We start from the raw sequence: 18,867 nt of genomic DNA on the forward strand, positions 1-18,867 counted from the left end.
AAATTTTTGTACAAAAAACATCAACAAACTATATGTTTTGTTCAAATATTACCCACCGATAACGGGTTCTACAAGTTAAATGATAACTTGGCTTAACTATTATGACATGACATAATAATGATTGACAAAACAATAAATGATATATTCATCCTTTAAAAACTGATTTAGGATTGAAGCCCAAAAAATGACTTGCTACAATCAGGTGGGCCCGAGGCCTAACTTAAACAAGTCTGTGCATAGTCCCATCATATGTTGAAGCCTCTGCGATCCGGATGTCGAGCCAGTACGCCCGGGGTACTCCTAGCGTACGCCCAACGTACTCGGCTAGGGTTAAGAACTGTCAATCTTCCGAAGGCCATAACTTCTTCATTCTAAGTGTGGTTTCGTCATTCTGTATATCTACAGGAGCTAATTTAGGCATCAGATAGCCATACCGAGGATTATGACCTTCAAATTGCAATTCTTAGTTGTAACGTCCCAAAAATCCGTACCAAAAATTTTTCTTTAAATCATCACCAAAGCCATATTCATAAAACATATCATAAGTCATAACATAAATTCAGAGTATCATTTCCAAAACATATTTTCATTATCAGAGTAAAACATCCCAGGCTGACTAATCAATTGTGTGTGCCATGCGATCACCCCGAGCTCTTCCCTCTGCTACCGGAAGTACCTGAAACCAAAACTGAAACCGTAAGCACGAAGCTTAGTGAGTTCCCCAACCTACCACATACCCTGCATAAACACATACAACACATACTGGGCCATGCCCGCTATTTCGGCCTCGCCCGCTACAACGACCCCGCCTGGCTTCGAGCCCCGCTCGGATACAGATCTGTTTCACTTAGGCTTCGTCTGTCACTGGGCCTCGCCCGCTAACATATAATAACATATAAACATATCACAACACATAAGCTAAACATATACTAATGGATCCTGTACTAAGGCCTCGTCTATCTTGGGCCTCGCCCTTGACCTGCTACTGATGAGTCATGGAACCCCGTCCACGCTCCAACTAATAGTGAGATACGGGCCCAACCCACATTCACTATTTCCCTAACTTGGGCCTCGTCCCTGTTCTGGTGCTAATGAGATGTGGAACACCGTCCACACTCTGCTATTGGTGAGATACGGGATCTCGCCCACACTCACCTCCCTACCAGGCACATACAAGTATCACACAGACAACAAGTATACTCTATCATGCAAACCAATCCTTGGGCACCCGCCCGCTATCAATGGACCTTGGTCCTAAATATCATAATGGTATACAATGCCTAGGGCTAACCCCTGGGTCTTCTTACTCATATCTACATGGGCCGACATTGTGGCCTTAGACCCATTCACACAAAGGGAAACTCACCTGGTACTGCTGAACTTGTTGGTAATCCCTATGGCCGCTGTCTGACAACTCTCTCTGAACTGCTGCTCCACTAGCTCCCCGAGCTACCAATATCAATATAGTAATTAGTCTAACTGTCCTCTGAAACCAACTAAGTCAACTATGGTCAAAGTCAAAGTCCTGGTCTAAGTCAACCTTCCAGGTCAATCCTACTCGCTGAGTCTACCTACTGACTCGCCGAGTTCATACGCTCAGAATCCTTTCATTCGCGACTCGACTCGCCGAGTCAGCCCCTGACTCGCCGAGTCTACCGATTTCCGAGTCCTATCCTGTCTAACTCACTGAGTCCCCACTCAACTCACTGATCCGAGTCTTAACTCGAAGGGTTTGGGGTTTCACGACTTGACTCACCGAGCCCAAGAACATACTCGCCGAGTCCAAGGCAATCTTTAACAGACTCGCCGAGTTGTTCATCCAACTCGTCGAGTTCATCTCCATCTTCATACTACTCGCCGAGTCCACTCGAAGGACTCACCGAATCTATTCAGTTCTTCAAAAATTTTGAGGCTTTTGAGTCATGCATGGACTCCAAACTGCAGATCCACTCTTCTAAATCCTATTCCTCACGTAAAGTGGCAAACTTTACGTGTAGCTAAGGAGATCTAGGCTCAAAACACTATAAACTAGGGTTTAAGACAAGGAGGCTTTACAATCAACTCATAAACTGATGCTTTATGATTCTCTAGGCCAAGATACACTGAAAAATCCCACAAACTCTGGATCTACTGCCAATCCTTGAATCCCCAATGGTTCCCTTCTACCTTCTTCCTTCAAATCACCCAAAGTGGCAAGAAAGCTTGAAAGTGAAACAATGGAGGCTTAGGGTTTCGTATTCTGGATAAGAGAGGCTATAAGGAACCCTAAGGGAGAGAATGAGATGCTTAAATAGTGCACAAAGTCCCGGATTTAGGGTTACCCTCTTCAGACCGAACTCGTCGAGTCCTCTTTGCCGACCCTACGAGTCGGTTACTTAATCGATCCCCTGGATCCCGCTCCGACTCGTTGAGTTCCTCCCTGGACTCGACGAGTTGACCCTTTGACTTAGGGTTTTCTTTCCTTTCTTGGCCTTTCTGATTTTGAGTGTTACAACTCTCCCCCACTTAAACTAAACTTCATCCTCAAAGTTCGCTATGGCTAACTGACCTCTGATCTGCCGCCAACACTCTGTCTGGGAAACCTAACACCCACTGACTACCTTCGCTGGCCTTCTGCCCGATCATTCTGACTAACATTAATCCTTGCGGATAATATTCTCGGGTTAACCCTAACCCTGACCATCCTGGAAACACAACTTACTCGACTGAAAAACCTTATGGTACTCCCCGAGTACTTATGTTGGACACCCTAGGGGTTCACCCCTTTTTCCTTGTGCGTTTTCTGGCCTCCCCAAGGCAACGTTCCATAACCAACTACTTCCTTTGTCACTATGAAGGTCCTATCCTTCACCAAATCCATTACTCCCGCTTCCTCCAGTACGGGTCGTTACCGCTAGTCTCCACTGGACACTTTTCACTGCTACAACTTAGTGCTGAGCACCCCTCCCAGCGAATGGTTCGGATAATCCTTCGAGTAAAAGATTCATCCTTGCAACGATTAGACTCAGACGAGAGCTGCGCAACAGGGTCAAACCCTTCCCTCTGAGATTATCCAACCTACTGTGATGTGCATAGCACCCCTCGATCAACTAATTGTATTCCACCATAGACTGCTTACCATCACTGCCTCTGACTGAAAATTTCTGCTGTCCCTTTTCTGCCTTCCGAATGAACCGAGACCACCCTGATCCCTACTGATCTATCAATATCTGGATTACCGACTCCTACCGGTCGCTAGCCCCAACACAAACTTCTAGTCGCTCCCAGCGACTTCCAAGGAAACTTAGGCTATCTAATACCGCCCCCTTTACTCTGCCATTCTAGCGCTACAAGTCCTGGGATCCTCGATCCCTCCAACTTGGCCCTAAGGTCCTTACCAGGTCCCACCTGTACTACTAAAACTCACGGGCCTTGCCCATGGGTCCCACCCGACTATACTACTGAGCAACCCTGCTCTCAGGTCTCACCTATACTGCTACACTCAAACGGGCCTCGCCAACAGGTCTCACCAACTACATCCTAGAGCGGCCTTTCCAAGGTCTCACCTCTCAAGGGCTATGCATGCAAGCTCCATACTATTCTCATCCACTACCCATTCCTGATTCCTACCTGGATCACTAGGAGGAAAGGCCTCACCCCAACTCTGCTAACTAGGAGATACGGGCCTCCACCACACTCCCCTAACTAAGCTGCTAGGGAATGCTACGGATTACCCGCAGTCTTACAACACCTTCCACCTCTGTCTTGCTGACGCAAAATGTTGCGGCTCTCCTGCCGCTCTACCATGCTCTTCATGCTGACTCTGCCACTGACTATTATCACGAAAGCATCCCATGTTATCGTTCTCAAAATCCTCATTCCAACTCTTTCGAGTCCTGCAGGCGATCCTCCATCCTGAGATTCCAAACAGATACCAACCATCTTGATTACATGATCTAACTGTTGGGAAGTTTCTCAAACTCCCAACCTTGAACTCATCAACCCATCCATCGATGTGCTACTTATTTTCCTTCTTAGAGGTAGAGTACTCATCCTGGATCTGTGCGCTCTTACCATTGTACACTCGGAGGGTTCTCCCCCACTTTGATCCTGCTTATACCTCACTGCTAAATGCTTGAGAAGGATTCCCAATCTTCTCCACTATACCGCAAAAAATCTGATGATGAACCAAGATTTCTATAGCTAGGGACCTGTCCGATCCATCACTCAACAATACCTTTCCGAATCTAGCGGGTCACCCCTGAGTTCCACACAAGCATGCTATAGTTACTTCATCCTAAGTAACCTGCTTCCCTAAGGCACCGCCCCCTTAACTACCACTTTATTATGTATATCTTTTTTTTTGTCAGAACTTATTGTATATTTTAGTTTCAGGGTAAAGATCATATTTATTATTCAAACATCGGCGGCTCTAGACATATGACCAGATCCAAGTCACATTTGGAAGACCTCATAAAGAAGGATAGTCTGACTGTTATGTATGGAGATAATAGCAAGATAGTTAGAAAGGGATATGGATCCATCAAGTGCAATTCTGTTGTTTTCAAGAATGTCTCTTATGTGAAGGATCTCTAGCATAATCTCATTTCAATCAGCTAGTAAGAGGAATTCCCAAGATGCAGTTTGTCAAGAATAAGTTATGCTCATCATGTGAAAAGGGAAAGAAAACCACGTCTTTCTTCAAACAAAAGTCATGCTCTACCATTATCAAACATCTTCATCTTCTTTACATGGATCTTTTTGGACTGGTTCCAGTTACTTCAAGAGTTGGGAAGAAATACGCTCTCTTCCTTGTGGATGGATTTTCAAGTTTTACGTGGGTAGTCTTTTTAAGAAAGAAGAGTCATGTCGCTGATGAAATCATTGTTGTCATCAAGTAGTGGAAATTTCTTTATGATCACAAAGTAAGGCAATTACGTAGTGATCCTGGAACTAAATTTAGAAATTCCTCTCTGGAATACTCTTGCTCAAACTCAGGAATTTCTTAGAACTTCTCTGCTGTTAGAACTCCCCAACAAAATGGTATTGCAGAGAGAAGAAACATAACTCTCATTGAAACTGGAAGAACCATGGTCGTTGAAGTTGGTCTTCCTTTGTCTTTTTGGGCTGAAGCTATTAATATGGCGTGTTATACCTAAAACCAATCCATTATTGTTAAGCGCAATGGGAAAAATGCTTATGAGTTACTAAAAGTAAGGAAACTAGACATCTCCTATTTTCATGTGTTTGTTACATCCTAAATCAAAGAGATTAGTGTTCGAAGTCTGAAGCTAAAGCTGATGAAGGAGTAATTCTAGGTTACTCTAGCATATCCAAGGCCTTTAGGGTATTCAATCATCCAAGACAAACTATTGAGGAAAGCGCTCATGTCACCTTTGATGAAGACTCGTTCATTCATGATCGAGTTGATTACCCCTTATCAATTCTAAATGAACTTACTTACAGTCCTTCAGACCTTGTTCTTGAGTTCTTTCCAAAATACACTGAGCCTACCAAATGTTGAACAATTAATCAGTTCACAACCCATCTCTGAAGATCAGGTTGCCATCCCTGAAGAAGTTGAACCATCAAATCAGGAAGACTCTACTAAATGTAATACAAATGAAAGTTCTAAACTAATGTCGAAAGAACTCAATATTAGTCTTATAATGACCACATCATCGATACCTTTCTAATGATATATATATATATATATATATATATGTACATATATATGATTTATACTTTATTTTAATACGTAAATATGCTATTATAATTTGTAACTCGTTCATACAAACTCCGTTTTTTACGTTCTTTATATCCATGCGTAGGTGGAGAAGTAATCTACAACTTTCGTTTAGACTCCGTCGGCTAATTTTGACTTTAATTTTAAAGTTATATTTTTAACAGGTCAGGACATGATTGGTCCGTTAAAATCTCATAACTTTTTCATCCGATGTCCATTTTTGTCTGTCTTTTTATCGTTACGCTACTAATAATGAGATCTTAGATTCTCGTTTAGGTTGTGTCGGCTAAAAACTGCTCGATCTAATACTCGAACTTCGGACTGTACACCGCTAAGCCGAAACTTCGAAAAATCATAACTTCCTCATAAGAAGTCAGATTTGGGCGTTCTTTTTATGGACGCTCTCAGGTTAACATATTCTACGACTTTCATTTAGATTACTAAGGCTAAAAGAAGCTCTATCATAAATTCACTATTTACATCTTCGCGGTGCCGTGTCGGTTCCGTCGCTAAACTTCGACGGGTCATAACTTCTTCGTTATAACTCGGATTCCGGCGCTCTTTATATGTATGAAACCCTTGAGACATATTCTACAACTTGATTAAGATTATTTATTCTAAATAATCTTTTGTCGAAAAGTCGTTTTCGACCCCTATTATCTCTAAATCGACTAGCCCGGATCTACGGGCGTTACACTTAGTGCCTAAACCCTGGCAACTATGCGACTTAGTGCGTGTCGAATAAACCCTAGAAACGATGGATTTCGTGCCAATTCCTTAGGATAATCCTTAGGAATGAATGAACGAGGAATAACTAATTCTTAGGGTAGATCCTTAAGAGTAAAGAAGATAATGGGATGGGTAATTGGGCCGATACGAAGTTACATTACACTGAGAGATTAAAGAGGTGTAGATCATTAGGGTAAATGAATGTAAGTCTATTTATGCTTATGTTTCTGTATTGACAACAACATCCCAAATGTTTTAAAATGAATAAAAATACATTTCTTCGGAAATGCTTTGATAACATATTTATCATGTTTTACTGGAAACAAATTCCGCAACATTTTTATTAAAAGAAGTACTCTGATTTTTTAAAAAGCATAAACAAAATCGGTCTTTTTTGGCCGTGATAATAGGGATGTCACAGTGGTGGCCTTATATATCATAATATAACTGCATTTGGAGGAAGGTTATTGGTGCCTTACACGGATAGGATGAGAGCATTAAATGTACCATGTATGTATGAGATTAGTTGTCAAAAAAGGTGGAACATGGACAACATTAGCCACCTGTACTTTACCATTGAAAGGTCGCAAGTGGATATTAACAATCTTTTTCTGTTACAAGGTAATAGATAAAGTTAGATAGAAGATACCTATGGCATTTTCTCGGCAGCGTCATGTAGAAAAACCATCGATGATAGTATATTGGCACACAATCAATTTCAGATCTATTGGAATCCATCTATGCCTGCCAAAGCGTAGATTCTCGTGTGGTAGGATAGGTTTCAAAGGATGCCAATTAGAATGAACTTGGACAAAATTGGAGTCCCTCTAAACTCCACCCTTTGCCTGATTTGCAACATCAAGAATGAGACAGAATGACACACATTTATGGAGTGTTCAACTACTAAAAACTTCATGTCATTCTAAACAACCGGTAGAGCATCATCCTCACTTCAGGGCCTATCAAAATCATGTTCCAAGTGGATTTCGGTGTAAATTTGCACTTTAAATTCAAGAAACTCTCGCGATAATGCTCAGGCTTTGGAGAGTGGTTATATCCACTCCACCGAAAAAGTGTAGCCACATGTGCGCCACATCAGTTTCACACCCAACCCATCACCAACCCACTAAATATTGGAAATGGTTACAACTCAACAAATTCTTTTTTTTTATTATCTTTTTATTTTTGAACATTATACTAATTAAAAAGCATAATTTATAACATACATTAATTTTTTAAAACATAAAAAAATAAAACCACATTTCATTAATTAAAAACATAGAAATTTAAAACTTAAATTAGTAAAAGTAAACATTACATTGTCTAAATAAAATGAAAATTAAAGAACATAAAAAAAACATAGAAAATTCTAATCGTCGTCGTTGTCGTCACCGGCATCACCCGCCTCGTCGTCACCATCGTCATCCTCCTCGTCTTCACCATCATTTTACCCTTGAAACTGTCGTTCCCATATGTATTCGTTCAAATCATGTTATAGATTGTGATGTGTTTCACGGTTGTATATTATCGCATGTGGATTAAGTATATCGTTTGTGGTATATGAGCAAATAAACCTACCATCTTCTTCTATTATCATGTTATGTAAAATAACACAAGCAGTCAATACCATCTTCTTCTATTATCATCTTCTTCTATTATCATGTTATGTAAAATAATATGCCACATGCAACCCACCGGACTTGGGGGCGGTGTGCACACGTGGGGAGACATGCCACCTTAGCCCAAGACGCGTGACATTACCCCCATACCGGGTAGCCTCATGGCTTTGGCGTGGGTTCTTTAGAAATTTAGAAATGATTGTGTTGAAAAAGAGACTTGATTTAGCAAGTGAGATGAAAATAATTGCTTTTAATTGGGATCAACAGTAGATCTAATAGATGTTTCTGTCTTAAATGGAAGGATCAATATTGGTGTAAAATGCTATAAACTTTTGTAATTCTAGTCTCACTTGCGTCTTTTGAAAGAATCTCTTGATGTTAAAAAGAATATAACAATATTTCAATTTCTTACTAATTTATGAACCTAACACACTTATGACTATTTAAATGAACATTCTTATAATGAGAGTGTTCGACTTCCAAAAAATCAGAATCACATAATTACTTTGAAAACGCAACTGAAGTTAAGATAGTATTTACCTATTTTTCAAAATTTGCTTATTTTGGTTCTATAAATAATAAAAAGAATTAACATCTAATTTGCCAAAAAGTAAGTTTCCATGCACATTTAAAGACTCCAAAATGAAATCTGAAAGAAAATCTTAATCGCACACAAAAACAAGCTTTGGGTCTCACAGACTACACATTCACAATTCGTATAAAGCTTTTGAGAAAAACCAAAAATTGAGATCCAAAATGAAAGTATACTCATCAATCTTCATTGCAACCTACAAATAAAAACAAGCTAATCATATATAATTAAGCAAGAATAACTTCTACCACTAACTATTTGCACCTAAAGACTAAGAAACGTAATCGAAACATAACAACTCTTTTAAATAAATAATAAAAAGAACTAAGCACTACTAGTTAGAAACCCTTGATCCAACCCATGATCACAATCAAGATGCCAAAACAGGAGTGTTCAAAAAACTCAAGGCTTCCAGATAATGGTTGTCTCAGCAATCATTGAAGTGACAACATAAGGATCCATATTCGATGATGGCCTTCTGTCCTCAAAATAACCTTTATTTGCCTTCTCCGTTTCTCTTCCAACCCTAACTGATGCTCCACGATCCGCTACACCCTGTAATTAATTAACCAAACCCTAATTACACATTCATGAACCAACCAAAATATATTTATAAAGAAATACCCAATTGAAGTTATTGATATCTGCAGTCTCATGATTTCCGATTAGTCGGCGCTCATTGCCTTCTCCATAAGCAGCCATATGTTCCTTATGCCTCTTTTCAAGCTTTCCAATCGCCTTCCTTATCACATCAAAACCTCCATCCGATCTCATTGATTTTGTACTACAACAAACCAACATTATCCAAATATAACAACATTAATTCACGTAAATATATCTCAAAATGACTTGTATGTCACCATTTGTATGTATGTACCTGTAGTTCGTGTGAGCACCTGCTCCATTCCAATCACCATGAACAGGTTTTGGGTCAAATGAAAGAACCACTCCGGCGATTTCAGTTATCCTCTGCGTATTCGTAGATTAAAAATAATGTCTTTAATTAACACCAAACTTGATTATTTTGGATTTTTTTTTAAAGAATACATGCATATATCAATCATACCTCTAAAATGTAACGAGCCACCCACACCTGGTCGCCGGCGGAGATGCCAACCGACGGACCAACTTGAAACTCCCACTGGTGATCATAAGCACATTAAAGATCATAAGTTCACCCATTTATTACAAATACAAATGAAATTTATATATCAATCGTCTTTTTATTTTTGTATAGATCAGAATCAGATCAGATAAGATATATACCTGGCCAGGCATAACCTCTCCATTAGTGCCACTAATATTTATTCCGGCATACAAACAAGCCTTGTAATGTGCATCAACAATATCGCGCCCAAAGGCTTTATCAGCACCTGTACCACAATAATACGGTCCCTATATATATACAAAAAATAATAATAATAATAATAATAATAAAATAATTCATTCAAGATATATATATATATATATATATATATATATATATATATATATATATATATATATATATATATATATATATATATATATATATATTATCATTATATATAGAATCTATATATAGTTTGACAGTTTGAAAAAGGTGATCAAGACATTACTTGAGGTCCAGGGTACCCTCCAATAGGCCACCCAATTGGCCACTTTACATCTTTTTGTAGCAATGTATACTCTTGCTCTATGCCAAACCTGTTTTCATTTATAACACTTGTATCATGCAATCTTTATAATACACAATATCTTCGGGTTTATTTCGATTTCATCAAAATAATCGTTGTTGTAAAAGTAGTTTTTTGTATTTCAAATGAAAACTATATATACATATACATATATATACCAGGGTTCTTCTGCAATGACGTCAGAATGGCTAAATATTTTTGCGGCATTATGACGTTTATTAGTTGGAATCGGGTCTCCTTGAGAGTTGTATGCGTCACACATCACCTATAAATGTATATAATACGAAATGAAATCAACTTTAGTTAATTTTCCAATCAGTAAACCAGCTAGCTAGCGTTTAATTAGAATCTATATATAAATTGTTATCAACAAGTTTGGAACATTTAAACAAACATAGATATGAACAACTTACAAGAATGTTGTTGCCTCTCCTGAATGGATCCTTATATATTGCTTGAGGACTAGAGACATGATAAAAATGTGTTACTTGAGTCGATTTAATTTAGATTATATTATTTATATATTAATTACTAGAAGTATAAGTTTTGATGAAATGGAAATTCACAAACTGTATAATGATTTCACTGTCTTCGCCAGGGGCTTGTTTGGTGCTAGATCCATCGTAGTTCCATTTTGGTAGTTCTGAAGGATCAGAAACCGGTCCAGGTAGGGTCTAATAGTAATTAAACACAATATATGGCATACAAACCTCAGAGCATGATTTATGTACGTAAGTTATTCATGCATGAAAGAAAAATTAAGAAGCTATATTTTTTACCCTAGCTTTGCTTCTTATGTCCACACCACAACCACCAATCCTGTTTGTTGATCGATCACAAGTTAATAATCAATCCAATATTAGCAAATAAATAAACTGTACAACTTTCATTTGGGCTTCTAAAAATGAGTATAAATGAATAAAAAGAAAGAGAGCATGCAGACAGATCTAACCATATGTATTCTGCAATGATCTTTTCAGTGGAACCAGAAAGATCGAGATTAACGAGATCGGAAAGAAGAGACATTTTGATGATTAAACAAAATTTTGTTCTAACTTTTTTAGTTAATTTCTTCAAAGGTTTTTTCTAGGGTTTTGTGTTCTTGAGATGGAGTTTAAAGAGAGAGAATGAGGCATTGACGGGATTCTTGTTAACAAACCACATCCTCTATTTGACTCATCATAAATTTGTGAGTTTGTTATGATCTAAAGTGAAATACTTTAATTAGTTATCACTAAATCGTACATAAAATAAATATTTTTAATTAGATGATAAATTTTTGTATGTTGATGTCGGGATTGTTAACTTAAAATATAGGTAACAGTTAAAAAGTTAGTTGGTACTATTAGCTGATAAATAAATATATATTTCATAAAAACTAATCGATAAACTAGCTTAAATATATAAAATGAATTTAAAAATATTTTTTATAATAAATTAAACATATATTTAGAAAATCTTTGAACAACTCATAAAATTAATCTGAGTAGTTTTTTAAAAAGCTAGTTTATCAGTTTTTTTTTTGTTTTGTCAAACATGATAATTATTTGTGGCACGCAAAACAGAACATAAGTTAGTTTCAAGTTATCTTTTATTAGTCAAACATGACAACTTAAAATAACTCGAAAAATAAGTTATTTGTGGTATGTCAAATACAATATTACAAATATGCACAAATTTTTTTTTTTATCAATTTGTAAGTTTAATCAATGCACTTGTTATTAAATTTTTGATGGTTTTTTAACTTTTAATAATTGTAGTTTAGAAAAAATAAGCTATCATCATTATATTTCAATTTTGGTTTATATCCATAAACTATATGTCTTTTTATGTATTTTTAGATATTTTAAAAGCTTTCAGATAATTGTGGTGAACACTCCAATACAAATAAAACCTATAACTTCTAGCTTTCAGTTATCAGTTGTTAGCTACCAGCTTCTAACTTTCAGCTTCAGCTTCAGCTACCAGCTTGCAACTTCCATCTAATTTTGAGGAACACACCCATTATGCTCAAACATGACTTGTTGGACACGCATTTTTTAGGAACTTCTATCTTTTAACAAAAACCATCTTGACTAAACACTATTATTTGAGAGAGAGAAAAAAAAATAGCTTAAAAAAATTATAGGTAGTAAACAACTTCAACGATCATTGTTGTAATAAATCTTTATATATAAAATTGTCAAAAAAATATTATGTTTGTGTCATCGAACATTTTTTATAAAGTATTGTAACTTTTTTTTTTTCAAATTGTTTATCATTAATAAAGTTGGAATAAATATAAAGTAAAAAAAACTTTAAAAAAAATAAAGATATATGTGTTTTTTAGGCTAGAAAATGGAAAATATCTTGAGATATTAGAAGACTTTGGTCACATCTGCACCAGAGGGCGTGCAGACATTTTAGGTATGCTTCTGCAATCTTAAAAAAATCAAACAGTCTGCGAAAGCTAATGGTTTTTGCAGCGCAAACAGAAGAGGCCAAGAAGATAAAAACAAACAATACCTTATTCAAGCCTTGTCCTTAAATGTTTGTTCACTCCAAGTTTTGTACTTTAAACCAAAATCTTTTTAATAAGAAATTTTTATTATCCTTGGAATTTTATTGTAGCCTATCCTACCTTCTACAATATTTATCTCTATTATTACAAGTATTACAATATTTAGGCCCTCAAGAGCAAAACAGTTTACAGTATTTTCCAGTTTGATTCAGACATATGGTCATTGATGAAAGAATGAATTACGTTTGAGTTGTGAACACGATCTAACGCCACCTATTTAAGATTCTTTTTTCAAACAAAGGATTCCAAAAAAAACATATCGTAAATCATCATCGCTTTAGCATTCAATCAACCAAACCTTCAAAACACATATCTAATGTTGAATGATGATGATCAACATCATAACTACCGTTTGTAACCCATACGAACACAATCGCTTTATTTGCAACGCTAAAGAGTACACTTTTACACAGAAAGGAAAACATGTAAATATATTTAACTTACGAAACAATTCATAAACAAGTCTTTTTCGTTAATTTATCCATGTTTTAATCATCAATTAGAAACCATGCTTTCACTTTCTTTCACAAATCCATCTCCAGTCCAATCTTTATCAGATGCCAATCCTTTCTTGATCGCCCGTCTCTCCTTAATTGCTTCTTGCTGTATTCTCACAAGTTCAGTATGCGTAGTAAAATATTGAAGTGAAGCCCTGCATAAAACATTTCAAAAAACTCATTTCTTTTATAAAATGTAATTCAAATTGACATTTTTACCCTCTAAATTCTTCTATGGTTGTAAAGTTATGAGCTCTCATGAAGTCCTTGAGCTCCTCACACAGCTTCGATACCAAATCATATCCATACATCATCACACCCGTGCAAACCTAAAGTTACAAATTAATTTTAGCAGTTTGATTTTTTTATTTGAATAAAATATAACTTGAAGTGAATTAATTATACATACTTGAACTGTATTTGCACCAAGAAGAATGAATTCAGCAGCATCTCCACCAGACTCTACACCTCCAATTCCAGAAATTGAATAGTCTCCATCTTGAAACTCTGATTTCATCATTTGTGCAATGCTCATTACTTTTGCAAGTGCAATGGGATGAACTGCCTTTGAAGAATAGCCTCCTGGAGTTGAGTATCTGTGAGTCATACAAGTGAATTAAAGATTGTTATTGGAATCAGAAAAGGAAATGGAGTTTGAAGGAATTGTAATGTGTTTGTGTGTTTGGTTGGCAGGAAATGAAATGGAATTCAATAACAAAAAAAGATTGAATAAGTTATTAATTTTCATTTGTACAGTAAATTATATTTTTGGTCCCTGAGTATAACTGTTTTTTTCAATTTTGATTCTCTTGCACTTTTCGTCCCAAAAAAAATCTTGCAATTTGGGTCCTTATTTGAGGTTTTTGTAAAGTTTATGGTCCTGTTCCAAGAAAAAGATCATTTTGGGACCAAAATCGAAAAAATCTGCTATACTCAGGGACCAAAAATGACTTATTTTACTTGGAATTCGGGACAAAAAATCTAATAAGGACCAAAAATGCAAGAGAGCCATTTGGGGCCAAAATTGCAAAAATCATCTACACTTATGGACCAAAAATGTAATTTACTCGACCTTTATGTCAATATATATGAAGGGTATTTTGGTATTTTGATAAAAAAGAAAAGAATAGAGCTGATTTCCTTCCACCCGACCGCCCTTGAGAACGGTGGAATCCATAAAACAATGAAATTTAAAGGGATCCGACTGAAATGAATTCGTCTATCTAGCAACCAAACACACCATGGAATGGAATCTCGGATTCCAATTCCATCAGATTCCAACCGAAACAATAGAAAACACTTGTCAAACTATATATACAATATGATAATACGAACCCCTCAACACAAGGCTCGGGATGTAATGTCTTCAAATTAATGCCCATCACACTCATTATTGTGTTAATTGCAGCTATACCCTCGCATCCGGATTTCAAGGCCACCCTAGCTGGCTATAACACACAAAAAAACAAAAAAACATTTCATAGACACTGATGGATTTTGACCTCCTTACTGTTAAAGCAAACACGCATACCTGAGTAATATCTGTAATATTTGGAGTCATTTTTGCCCAAACAGGAACCGTAGCTTTAGCATTGATCCATCCACATACCTCTTCCAACAAATCACAATCCTGCCCGACTGCTGCCCCCATTTTTCTTTCGGGCATGCCATGAGGACACGAGAAATTGACTTCAATAGCATCCTATAAAAATAAAAATTAATATTACATTCTAAGTAACGATGAATTTAGATTTTTTAATATTTTACAAAAACTTACAATTCCAGTTTGTTCGACTCGATCAACGAGTTCTTCCCATGCAGCTTTGTTGTATTCCTCCATGATTGATGCAATAAGTATCCTGTCTGGATACTCTTCTTTCAATTGTTTGAATTCTTTCAACATTGTTTCTAAAGGTCGATCACTTATAAGTTCAATATTTTGCCACCCAATAACTTGCCCTTTAGTTGACCCGTTCACGCCAGCTCGTAGGCGGGCGTATCTAGGGGTAACATTGATAACTTTGGCAGCATCTAGCGACACCTGAATATTGAAGGTTAAAGTTAGGAATTTGATTGAAACAAAAGTCAGTTTTTGAAATTTGAAGAGCCCAAAAGTCATTATTGCCACTTGAAGTGGATATACTGATTTATGAAGCCTGTTTGGAACTTGACTTCGTCAGTCTGTGAGAAATCAATTTGATTGCGTATTTTGGTAGAAACGTGTAAGCGTTTTGATGGATTTGTTTGGGAGAAAAGGGAAAGATTCTTAAGTTGCGTGAGAAGCTAAGAAAGGCGAGTAGTTTGACAATTTGGCAAGTGTAAAAATAATGAACTCTTTCTCCTTTTCCCTTCCCTCCCTGATCACGACTTTTATTTGTTTCTTTTCCTTTCTAATCGAGATCAGATCAGGATCGGATGATTGAGGAAAGAAAGTTAAAAAGTAATTATAGCAACTAAAACAATCGAGATCAGATCATTTGAAGTTTATTCCGGTGTTCATTTCGGAAATCAACATTATAATCAGTTTACACAGACGCAAACAACCATCCGACTTCAAATTCAAATGGAGGTGATCAGTTAAAACCAATCTATGAAAGTTCACTCTGTTTTAATGGAGTAAAGTTATTGAAGAAATTAAAAACGATCGAGCATTATGGATCAGAAGACTTACTGTTTTAGCTATGACTGCACCCCAGCCTTCATCGAAAGCTTTTTTCATGACTTTATAGTTGGTCCCTGGAGGACCCGACCCGATTACGAATGGATTGGGCATATGTAGGCCATTAACGTTGACACTCAGATCAGGTTCTTGTTGCTTCGTTTCTGAAGCAACGATCTTCAAGCCACCAACTCTTGTTCTGCCACTGACACGGCGGCGAGACGATGGTAAAGCGACGCGGGAGGATGTGAGGCCATTGAGATGGGTTAAACCCAGGGAAGACGCCATACTCGTAAAGAAAGAAAGATTGAAGGAAAGACGATGGAGATAGGGACTGAAATCTTGGGAATATGATGATGAGAAAAATGGTGAAATTGAATATCTGGGAATCTGAGTAAAATGTTAGAATAATTGGGATCGGGGAAAATGAGGCATCTTGTTGTGAGTGGATTGGCATTGGTTTATGAGCTGAGGCTGAGCTGCCGAAAATGTGTTACGTAATCCTTTGAAAAAACAATTAAGATTCTTATGCAATAATAGAAGGTGATATGCTCATAATGAATTATTATTTTTATAAAAATATTATAATTTTTTTTAATTTATTTTAAATTGATATCCAACTATATGTTTTTTTTCACATTTCACTAAAATAATGGTATTTTTTTAATATGCCTACTTAATTGTGGAAAACGGATGATTTTTTGACCATTTCGTAAATAATATTATCATTTCATATGCCAAATTGCCGTATAATATTGTCTTTATCAATTTCATAGATGATATCATCATTTAGAAGATGATTATATGTAAAATGGATGACTATTTTGTTGAATAGACCGATCTTTTTCATTATTACGTGAAGAATGATCGATGAGATTAAACATATTGATTTTTTTTCCTTTTTTATCAAATATTAGAGAAGCAATAAATATTAATTAGAATGTTATGAGTTATAACTTCAAATAACAAACATGTATTTATAAAAATAAAAAATAAAATAAAATAAAATCTTTTCTTATATTCTATTTTGTTGTCATTGGTTATCAAATTATTATTATTATTATTACTAAATGATCATTTTGAAGTACAAACGTAGTCTAACACCATGTTAGAGTTTCGTATGATCAAATATGATGACAATGAAAGCATTATTAATCTATTGGTTATCTAGATCATATATATTATCATTTTTTTATTATTGTCTTTTTTTCCAATACAATAATATACTACCATCTACGTTCATTTTAGAAAAAACATCATAAATGGTCCTTGTGATTTTCTCAAATCGGAAGTTTAGTCTCCGTGGTTTAGAAACGTCATAGTTGGTCCTTGTGTTTTCAAAACTTTTGATGATTGGTCTTTATTTCTAATTTTGTTAAATTTTGTTCGTTAACTGAATGGTATTTTCATCATTTCACTTCCATAGGGATCATTTATGATGGTTTTACTTATTTAAAAAAAATAATAATATACAAAGGGGTCCCCATCTCTCTCTCTCTCTCTCACACACACACACACACACAGCGGGAGCTTCCACCTGATACACGTAAGATTGGCCTGCCTTCGACACGATCCTTGTTCACGGTGTGAAATTTGAAATCCATTTTCTTTCAAGACTCGATTAGATAAAGCACAGTTTTAGGAAGTTCTTCAGCCTGGAGCGAAGGATGTTTCTAAATACAACAAACCTGAAGAACGTTTTGTGATGAAGGCACTTAATTCTTTCGCACATGAAGGTATTTATTCGGATGTTGTGGAGACTTCCTTGAACTCGGTTGAATCTTCTCTTCCAATAAACAGCACAACAACATTTCCTCAAGGGCTTGCGTTGAATCTTCGTCTATTGTAAGCTAAGATCTAGCTTTTCCTCCATTGAATGAGTTCTTCCAATAAAAAAGAGAACAATGTTTATCCCTTTCTCTGATTTTTTATTGTTCCTATCAACTCATGGAACTTCTGAAAGCTAGAATGGACAAGGAAGGATCAAGGGTTGTATCTACTCAATTGATAGAAAAATTCATCTTAAATAATCCTCATCACCCATATGTAGCACCTGGTTCCTGGTACGTATTCCTTGTGACTAATATTTCTTAAATAATGCATTTTGTCTTGGACTCGGCGAGTTGAAGGACCAACTCGCCGAGTAAAAGCGGGATGAGACACGGGATCTAAGCTTTTGGACTCGGCGAGTAGGCCCTGTTTGAGCAAAAACCCTAACCCAAGTGTTTGCACCCTATTTAAACACTCTAACTCGGCCTCCCTTGTCCCTAACACTTCCAAAAGAGCTGTAGAGCGAAACCCTAGCCCCCTTTTTGTCCTTGTGAGTGATTTTGGCCTTGTGAAGGAAGTTTGAAGCTTAAGAGAAGAAGAAGGAGGTGGAAGAGTGCAAGGAGGGGAAGTAGATCCGACATCTACCCTACAAGAGGCTTCCATTCAGGTAGAAAAGTCCCTACCTTGATCACTATTTCATTAGATTCCCCTTTTGTCCCTAATTGGTGGTTTTCAAGCCCTAAAACACCAAACTCCATGTGTTTGTGCTCTATGATCCGAAAGGACTTCAGATCTAGACCTTATGGACGTATTAGAAGTATAAAGTCTTTGTGGTTGAAGTGATTGAGGTCCCTATTGAGTGTATGACCTCATAAAGAGCTTGGATTTGCCTTTTGAAGCTTATAGGGCCATGCATGCACGTAAAGTTTGCAACTTTACGTGGTAAGCATGCCCTAGGAACATAGATCTATGGTTTGGAAGCGTTGCATGTCTCAGATTTGGTCTGTATGGGAATTGGGTCGAAGGGACTCGGTGAGTCC

The 18,867-nt window shown here is 36.6% G+C and overlaps 2 protein-coding genes across 2 annotated transcripts; both read right to left on the minus strand.

Annotated features, from left to right (window-relative positions):
• Nucleotides 1-8,931: 8,931 nt before the first annotated feature.
• Nucleotides 8,932-11,367, minus strand: GLN1;5 (glutamine synthetase 1;5). Its single transcript, XM_078972302.1, has 11 exons — nucleotides 11,294-11,367; nucleotides 11,121-11,160; nucleotides 10,912-11,015; nucleotides 10,755-10,803; nucleotides 10,500-10,606; nucleotides 10,264-10,351; nucleotides 9,932-10,060; nucleotides 9,732-9,806; nucleotides 9,543-9,634; nucleotides 9,290-9,449; nucleotides 8,932-9,220 (listed from the first exon to the last, which is right to left on the minus strand). Exons 1-11 carry the CDS (start codon nucleotides 11,365-11,367, stop codon nucleotides 9,068-9,070), a joined length of 1,071 nt encoding a protein of 356 aa, XP_078828428.1. The 3' UTR covers nucleotides 8,932-9,067.
• A 1,791-nt stretch (nucleotides 11,368-13,158) lies between these two features.
• PYD1 (pyrimidine 1) lies at nucleotides 13,159-16,544 on the minus strand. The gene is made up of 7 exons (XM_078973687.1): nucleotides 16,070-16,544; nucleotides 15,176-15,439; nucleotides 14,930-15,100; nucleotides 14,734-14,846; nucleotides 13,808-13,994; nucleotides 13,618-13,727; nucleotides 13,159-13,553 (listed from the first exon to the last, which is right to left on the minus strand). Exons 1-7 carry the CDS (start codon nucleotides 16,343-16,345, stop codon nucleotides 13,397-13,399), a joined length of 1,278 nt encoding a protein of 425 aa, XP_078829813.1. The 5' UTR covers nucleotides 16,346-16,544; the 3' UTR covers nucleotides 13,159-13,396.
• Between the last annotated feature and the right edge of the window lie 2,323 nt (nucleotides 16,545-18,867).

The sequence above is a fragment of the Lactuca saligna genome, chromosome 9 (genome assembly GCF_052625555.1).
Source record: "Lactuca saligna cultivar CGN05327 chromosome 9, ASM5262555v1, whole genome shotgun sequence".
NCBI lineage: Eukaryota > Viridiplantae > Streptophyta > Magnoliopsida > Asterales > Asteraceae > Lactuca > Lactuca saligna.